The sequence below is a fragment of the Salvelinus sp. IW2-2015 genome, linkage group LG35, assembly GCF_002910315.2.
Source record: "Salvelinus sp. IW2-2015 linkage group LG35, ASM291031v2, whole genome shotgun sequence".
NCBI classification, from domain to species: domain Eukaryota; kingdom Metazoa; phylum Chordata; class Actinopteri; order Salmoniformes; family Salmonidae; genus Salvelinus; species Salvelinus sp. IW2-2015.
In genome coordinates, this window is record NC_036874.1 from 3,781,739 (window position 1) to 3,790,608 (window position 8,870).

At 45.3% G+C, this 8,870-nt stretch overlaps 1 protein-coding gene across 1 annotated transcript in view; it reads right to left on the minus strand.

Moving 5' to 3' along the window:
• LOC112067953 (protein spire homolog 1-like) overlaps window positions 1-8,870 on the minus strand; it is a 93,794-nt gene that overhangs the window by 44,370 nt on the left and 40,554 nt on the right. The window contains 4 exon segments of the mRNA XM_070437312.1: window positions 1,767-1,850; window positions 2,566-2,606; window positions 2,609-2,653; window positions 2,656-2,737. Of these exon segments, the coding sequence (XP_070293413.1) occupies window positions 1,767-1,850; window positions 2,566-2,606; window positions 2,609-2,653; window positions 2,656-2,737 (252 nt within the window).

Here is an 8,870-nt window from a genome sequence, read left to right on the forward strand (position 1 = left end):
GTCACTGTTAATATCAATAGTCACTGTACCTCGTTAATTATAGACTGTTCATGTAGCTGTTAATATCACTGTCATGTACTATTCATATACCACTGTACTGTTAATATCACTGTCACTGTATCCGTTAATATCACTGTACTGTTTAATCTCACTGTCACTGTACTGTTTAATATCACTGTCACTGTACCGTTAATTTATCACTGTACTGTTAATAACTCACTGTCACTGTACCTGTTAATATCACTGTCACTGTACCGTTATACTCACTGTCACTGTACCGTTAATATTCACTGTCACTGTACCGTTAATATGCACTGTTCACTGTACTGTTATATCACTGTACTGTAATATACTGTCAATGTACTGTTATTTTCACTGTTCACTGTATCTGTTAATTCACTGTCAGCTTTGTAACAATAATGCTTGAAACTGTCAGTACTCGCTTCTCTCATTACTTTGCAGGCAGGCATTCAGTGAGGTCTGGGGCAGTGAGCTGGGGCCAGTGAGACTGGGGAAGTGGAGGCTGGGGCAGTGAGACTGGGGCAGTGGAGGACTGGGGAAGTGAGGCTTGGGGCAGTGGAGGCTCTGGGGCAGTGAGGCTGGGGCAGTGGAGACTGGGGCAGTGAGACTGGGGAAGTGAGGCTGGGGCAGTGAGGCTCGGGGCAGTGAGGCTGAGGCAGTGAGACTGGGGCAGTGAGGCTGGGGCAGTGAGGCTGGGGCAGTGAGGCTGAGTGCAGTGAGACCTGGGGCAGTGAGGCTGGGGCAGTGAGGCTGGGGCAGTGAGACTGGGGCAGTGAGGCTGGGGAAGTGAAGCTGGGGCAGTGAGGCTGAGGCAGTGAGGCTGGGCAGTGAGGCTGGGGCAGTGAGGCTGGGGCAGTGAGGCTGGGGAAGTGGAGGCTGGGGCAGTGAGGCTGAGGCAGTGAGACTGAGGCAGTGAGACTGGGGCAGTGGAGGCTGGGGAAGTGAGGCTGGGGAAGTGAGGCTGGGGCAGTGAAGGCTGGGGCAGTGAAGGCTGAGGCAGTGAGACTGGGGGCAGTGAGGCTGGGGCAGTGAGGCTGGGGCAGTGAGGCTGGGGCCAGTGAGGGCGGCTGGGCAGTGAGAGCTGGGGCAGTGGAGACTGGGGCAGTGAGGCTGGGGCAGTGAGGCTGGGGCAGTGAGGCTGGGGCAGTGAGCATTGATGTACAGCTCCAGTAGATGATCTGATTATCTATCAATCACCCCTCATTCCAATCAGTATAATCATACCCTAGAACCCCAAAACCTGAACTACCTGTATTTCTTTTGGGATATTAAGAACTCTTTCTTTGACTAAAGATGGGTTCAGTGGCTTGAGGTTTAAATGGAAAGTGGAGACCCCTAGCACCAATTCTAGGCTTCCTCCAGTGATGAACGAGACTTGGAAGGATGGCATGGCAAGACTAGAAGACACCAGAATGAGAGGAAAGTGGGGCAGGTACCATAGAATGTACTATCGTATAGTATATAGTACATGTATTATACAGTACTGTACATTAACAGGATTAGGAGAGAAAATGCCCCATGTTCTCCTCTCTAAACCCTATGACTGTACAGCCCACATAGATAAGAGATATACTTTACATACATAGCTAATAGTTGTATTCTTATTTCATTCTATGGTACTCTGTTCAGCCCAAAGAGACAGAACAGAGTTGTATCTCTATGGTTCACCCGCCACCATGCCAACACCAAAGAGGTTGCTAGTCGATGTAAAGTATATCTGTTGTTTCTATAGGCTGTGCACTCACAGGGTTGAGAGGAGGTCTGGACCGGATGAAGTCTAGGATGACCTCATGGGCGCTCTTCTTCAACCTTGGTGGGATTCGCTTGTTCTGGAGGTGCAAGGGACAGACACACACACACACACACCACACACACACACACACACACACACACACACACACACACACACACACACACACACACACACACACACACACACACACACACACACAACACAACACACACACACAAACACACACACACCACACACAGATACAAGAGAGACCATAACTACATATAAAGCAACAAACCATGCTTTAAAAAAAAATATATATATTTTTTTTACCCCCTTTTCCCCCCAATTTCGTGGTATCCAATTGTTAGTAATTACTATCTTGTCTCATCGCTACAACTCCCGTACGTGCTCGGGAGAGACGAAGGTCGAAAGCCATGCGTCCTCCGAAACACAACCCAACCAAGCCGCACTGCTTCTTAACACAGCACCGCATCCAACCCGGAAGCCAGTCGCACCAATGTGTCGGAGGAAACACCGTGCACCTGGCGACCTGGTTGGCGTACACTGCGCCAGGCCTGCCACAGGAGTCGCTAGTGCGCGATGAGACAGAGATCACCTACCGGCCAACCCTCCTAACCCAGACAACGCTAGCCAATTGTACGTCGCCCAACGGACCTCCCAGTCGTGGCCGGCTGCGACAGAGCCTGGGAGCGACACCCAGAGTCTCTGGTGGCACAGCTAGCACTGCGATGCAGTGCCCTAACCACTCTGCGCCACCCGGGAGGCCCAAACCATGGCTTTTAAGACACCTGACAGTCTTACATGACCTTGCGTAGTTTGTAGCGTTTGGGCGGATGTCATCCATGAGCATCTCGTAGGGCGTGAGCTGGAACTCATGGCCAGAGGGTTGTACTGGCGCTCCTGGACCTTCTTCAGCTTCACCCCCGCAGGTCTCCCATCACCTGCCATCCAGAACTTAGCCTGGGGGATGCAGGGGGACAGAAATCAATAGCAACACAGTACCAATGCCAATGGCATGGTGCTTTGCGTGCGCTGTCTGTGACCTAGTATCGCTGTGGTTTGGTTGGTTTTGAGTTGTTCGTGTTTGTGGTTGCCTCCAGTCTCAACCAGTCACTCGGTTACTTTTTCCCTCACATAAGTCTTTAATTAGCCCCGTCAGTGCCGTCCGGGAACAAGACAGTACAAGTTTTTTGTGGGTGGGGGGGGTCGCTTGTGGGAATTTCGTAGTAAAGAATATGAAAGAGGTGCGGTTTCCGGAAGATGGGAAAGGGACCTGCTGTCCTGAACATTAAGAAGGAAAGCTTGTTACCCCATTGGGGTATCATTCTCTTAGAGGCCAGGATGTTCCTGGCTAGGCAACATGGGGAATTCCTAGCCAGTGTTCCAAACGGTTTTTTGCCGCGACATCATTTTTAATTTGGTTTTGTTTGTTAGCCCACATAAAAGTTGTTGTCCAACTGTCAATGTTTACTTTTTAATTAGGCTATGGACATCTATTCAATCGAGTAGACCGTTTTTTGAAGTATTTAGATCTGAAGGAAGTAGGGTTTGACGTGAGCAAGAAATGCATAAGGTATTGGGCAAGTTCAGAATAGAATATCAGCAATAATTTTTTATGAACTTCCTGTCTGTGTAAAAAGAAATCATCATTGATTGTTCTGTGTTCCTCTCCAGTCTGTTTGAGTCCTTGCGTGGTACAAGTTCTGGGAGTCTTATCTTTTCAGGTGGATAGGGCCGGTATGATTGTACTTAAGCTCGTGCTGAACAGATAAGCACATTTGTAGGGAAGAACAGAAACGGTCTGTTATTAAACTGCATCTAGCTGCTACTGGAAGTGCGCTAATCCCGTTCTATGATCACGTGTTTTAAAAAAATTAATAGCATTTTCCGAGGTTTCTCTGCGATGCCTATTGTTCAAATCAGGCGACGCCTAGTTTGGTAACTGCTCCTAGCCCTACATCTCAACAGTGTATACAGTAACGTATCAACAATAAAAAACTTTTCTGCTACAAACATCAAATTACAACGTTTTCATACAACTTTGTGTGACATGCTCCATTAGAGGGTGACAGGGCTACGAGAGCTCAGAACTTTGTAACGATTCCTGATGTCCTTGGGACTTCTGTGCTGGCTGTACTATTCAGTCACTTGCTCTGGACGTGATTTAACTTGCTTATTTACAGTACTCTAGCTTTGAATATGTCCTAGTTTTGTGTTCTTGTGATGTTTATTGGTATTTTAATAATATTTTGTTTTTCTACAGAAAAAGGGCTAAAGCAGCTGTGCCATGGTAACATCAAAGATGAATACACAGAGTAATGCCTTTTAGGCTTTTACAGGTATATTCTTGGTGGTCAATACTGTCCGTGTGTGCATCTTTCTTGTTTATATGGAGTTTTGTAGTGTATTGGTTCACTGGTTCACTCTTAACTTTGGGTAATTGGAGAAACAATTTGAGCCAGGTTCTCCACTGCTGTGCACTGATACTCCTTACAATGCCTTAGACGGCAGTACTCCCTCTGACGAGCAGCTGAACCTGACAAGGGAGTTATTTTGATATGCAAAAAGCAAAGATTCATTGTTTATTCATCACTGTATGTTGGTTGATGGTATTGTAACTTCCTGAAGTGGCGTTCCTGAATCCGGGTTTGGTCTCGCAATGGACCTCATATATTTGACTAGGCAGCAGGTTCTTTAGAAATATTTGAATCCCAATCACTTCCACATCAGTGAAGCGACAATTTGGCGCCCACCGGTAAGCTTTAGTTTATCCTAGAGTAGTGACTGGTTTGTGTGGGTACTGGTTGAAATAGATGGATATGATACATTTATTTGATTTAAACATCATACAAAGTCGTATAGATTTTTAATTATTTATTACGTTCGTGGGACAATTTTTTAAAAGACACAGTATGAAAATATAGATATAATATGGCCTATTACAAAGCAATGACTAGTCCAGAGTAGGTTAATATGAGTCTGGAAAAACTGGTCTATTTTCCCACACTACGTATAGGTGTCAGAGAAAGGTGTTGGCCAGGTAAAAGGGCTGTCGTGAGCTGTGATTAAGGAGCTGGTCACCTACCCATCTCATTCGGAGCTTCATTACGCTCTGCTGGGATCCTCAGAACGGCTCGCCACCGCATCTTCCGAGCAATTCTAGAGAGAGAGAGAGAGAGGAGCGAAGAGAGAGAGAGAGAGAGAGAGAGACGAGAAGAAGAGGAGAGAGAGAAGAGAGAGAGAGAGAGAGAGAGAGAGAGAGGAGAGAGAGAAGAGAGAGAGAGAGAGAGAGAGCTGAGAGAGAGAGGAGAGAGAGAGAGAGGGAGTAGAGAGGCAGAAGAGGCTGAGAGAGAGACGCAGGGAGAGAGGAGAGAGGAGAGATGGAGAGAGCGAGAGGAGAGAGAGAGAAGAGCGAGAGAGAAGAGAGAGAGAGGAGAGCGAGGAGAGAGAGCGAGAGAGAGAGAGAGAGAGAGAGAGAGAGAGAGAGAGAGAGAGTAGGAGACGAGAGCGAGCGAGATGGGGGGATCAGAGTGAGAAAGAGATGAGTACTCAGAGCTTAATGTGAGTTTAAAGGCCCAGTGCAGTCAAACATCGTGATTTTCCTGTGTTTTATATATATTTCCACACTATGAGGTTGGAATAATACTGTCTAATTGTGAAAATAATGATAATGCCCTTTAGTGTTTGAAATTTCAGTCTGTTTTTGTGTGATTGAATTTTGGCCTGCCTGGTGACATCAAAAGATAGTTCCAAACCTCTCTGGCAATAACAGCTAGTTTTCAGTTTTCCCTTCCCCACTCTGACAGTCCTAGAAAATTTCTTGCTTGAGAAATTGTTTTTTGCTAAGAAACAATTTATGTTTCTTTTTGACCATTTTAATTGAAAACAATAACAGTAAGGTACTTAATTGTTACCCAGAAATGATTTGATATTGAGATAGAAATGGCTTAGGACGTTGAAATAAGTAACTGACCTCAAAGCCACAGATTTCATCCTTTCATGTTGAAATGAGATGTTAATCAAGTTCATTGACTACCACAGCATTAGGACAGGCAGCTAGCCCTGCTATCAGTCACACCCACAAATCAATACCTATTAGATTATCAATGACAGTTAACAAGAGCCTTCGCAGCCTGACAAGTCCCTATCAACTAGCCTCATGATGGTACACTCACACATTCCCACCACACTCATGCCCAGTCCATTTTCATCCGTGATTGAAAATCATCATTGTTGCCATAGGGAATAAAGCATGGTTCTGCCAGTACAGTATATGCATAGCAGACATTACAGCTTTTAGCCATGGTCAAGATGACTGTATGAAATATAGTGTGGGAACTCCCTTAGCTAGCCCATGCTAACACCAATCCACTGCTTTTAAATGTATGGGAAGGAATGAGCAAGTGTACTTTGAGAGAATTGGGATGCAACCAATGAAGCAGTGAGCAACCTGCATCCCTTCTCTTCCTGATTCAGGAGTTCATTAGAGGACAGGACACTGAGGGATCTGTTCTGCAGCAGACTGGAAAGCCTCCTCCTCCTCTCTCTCCTCCTCCTCCTCTCTCTCCTCCTCCTCTCTCTCCCTGTTATTTGTGGTAAGAGAGTGGGCGTCACTCTGCATCCCACCGGTGTTTGATAGAGCAATCGTGGGAGTCTCTCTGCTACAGCCCCTCACAGGAGATTTACTACAGGGCCTCTCCTCTCACTGGATATACAGAGCCATAACTCACACTGCACTGGAAGGGCATTTGCTAAGGTGTTTGCCTTCTCTACCATTAACAGTTGGTACTTATTCCCTTTTCATGTAATAACATAAAACAGAAAGCTTTACCATGGTCTGTGAATAACAACATGATTGTTGACAAACATTTTTAAAAAGGACATCATTTCTGAGCAGAGGAGCCCAGGGTGAGATGATGTTGGATTTAATACCCGGTGCTCATTTGTACGACCAACACAATACCATCCCTTTCCTAACATATAGTATTTAACCCTGAGCAAATAGGAACAGCAGTGGCTTTGGTGATTCAGCTACAACTATGCTTTTAATAGTGTCCCTCTGTCCTGTTACAGAGCTCTTTGTTATGAAAGAAAGGGTCTCTCTCTCTGCCTGCTGTCCTGTAGATGCAGTTAGCTAGCTAGATCCCCTATGGGACAACACGTCTCTGCCTCACTGCCAGACAGAGGAGGACAAGCGGGGGAGGGGAATGATGCAGGGCCGAAAGCTCATCTTACTTCTCCTGGTATCACACACACACAGATGTACACACACACACACACACACACACACACACACCAGATGTAAACACACACACACACACCACACACACACCACACACACACACACCACACCACACACAACACCACACACACACACACACACACACACACACACACACACACACACACACACACACACACACACACACATAAACGTAACCTTGTCCCACATTGAACAGCCAAGCATCTTGACCAGAGATTGCACTGTCCAGCAGATCCTTAGTCCTGTCCCTACTGCTATAGCCCTAGGTGTCTCTGCCTCCACATACAGTAGACTAGACTACATCCTGGCCTATTCACATCTGGTTGCATACACCAGATAGGCTAACTAAACTGGATGTACTGTCTGTCTGTAGCCCCCTGAACCACAGAGCTTGACACTTGTCTCCCCTTCTTCATAGCTAAGCTCTTACCCTCTCCTCATAATAAGACTCTCCACTCTCTTTTGTAACAGTGAATTATATAACTGTCCAATTCCTTCGCTCCTTTCAGATGTACTATTGTGGAGGGGGAGTGCTGCTTAGCTGTATGGGTCCCTAGGGAGTAGCACCCAGTCTGTGGTTCATCTTCAATAGGAAGAACTATTGCTCAGTACATCAGGCTTCCTGCCATCCAGGACCTAGGCGGTGTCAAAGACTCCAGTCACCACAGTCATAGACTATTCTCTCTGCTACCGCATGGCAAGCGGTACCTGAGCGTCAAGTCTAGGACCAAAAGGCTCCTTAACAGGTTCTACCCCCAACCCATAAGACTGCTGAACAATTAATCAAATGGCCACCCAGACTATTTGCATTGACCCCCCCGCCATTGTTTTTACACTGCTGCTACTTGCTGTTTATTATATATGCAGTCACTTTCCCTCCACCTACATGTAAAAATGACCTTGACTAACCTGTACTCCCGCACATTGACTCGGTACCGGTAACCCCTGTATATAACCTCATTATTGTTATTTTTTACTTTATTTTAGTTTATTTTGTCAATATTTTCTTAACTCAATTTTATTAAAACTGCATTGTTGGTTAAGGGCTTGTAAGTAGGCATTTCACGGTAAGGTCTACTACACCTGTTGTATTCGGCACATGTGACAAATAACATTTGATTTGATTTAGCACGTGACCCTGTGGCAGACAGCAGTGCATTGTGTGACATTAAACTAAGCCTTTAGGTATGCAGACATGTTCACAGCAGCATTACGGGTTTACCTATGTACAGATGTAGGATCTTCATTTGAGCCAGTTTGCTACAGCAGGAAAATAATCTTGCTACAACAGGAAATGTGAATTATTATGTGGATTATAATGAATGGACATTTTTATAGGGTTTGATAAAAATTTGAAAAGTCAGAAATTTCAAAGTGGAAAATACAAACTTAAGAAGTTCTCCTGCAACAAGGTGATCAAATTAAGATCCTACATCTGTACCACCACAGAACTAAGCCCTATAATACTGTACTACAGAACTGTACAGACAGAAGTGGACTCTGCTCCCCAACTAGGTGAAAGACTGAGCAGGATATTTGACAACAAAACCTACAGCTACTACAAGGCAGCTTCCCCTGAGGTAGACAGATCACTCCCATCAATGCTACACACACACACATATACAGTGGGGCAAAAAAGTATTTAGTCAGCCACCAATTGTGCAAGTTCTCCCACTTAAAAAGATGAGAGAGGCCTGTAATTTTCATCATAGGTACACTTCAACTATGACAGACAAAATGAGAAAAGAAAATCCAGAAAATCACATTGTAGGATTTTTAATGAATTTATTTGCAAATTATGGTGGAAAATAAGTATTTGGTCACCTACAA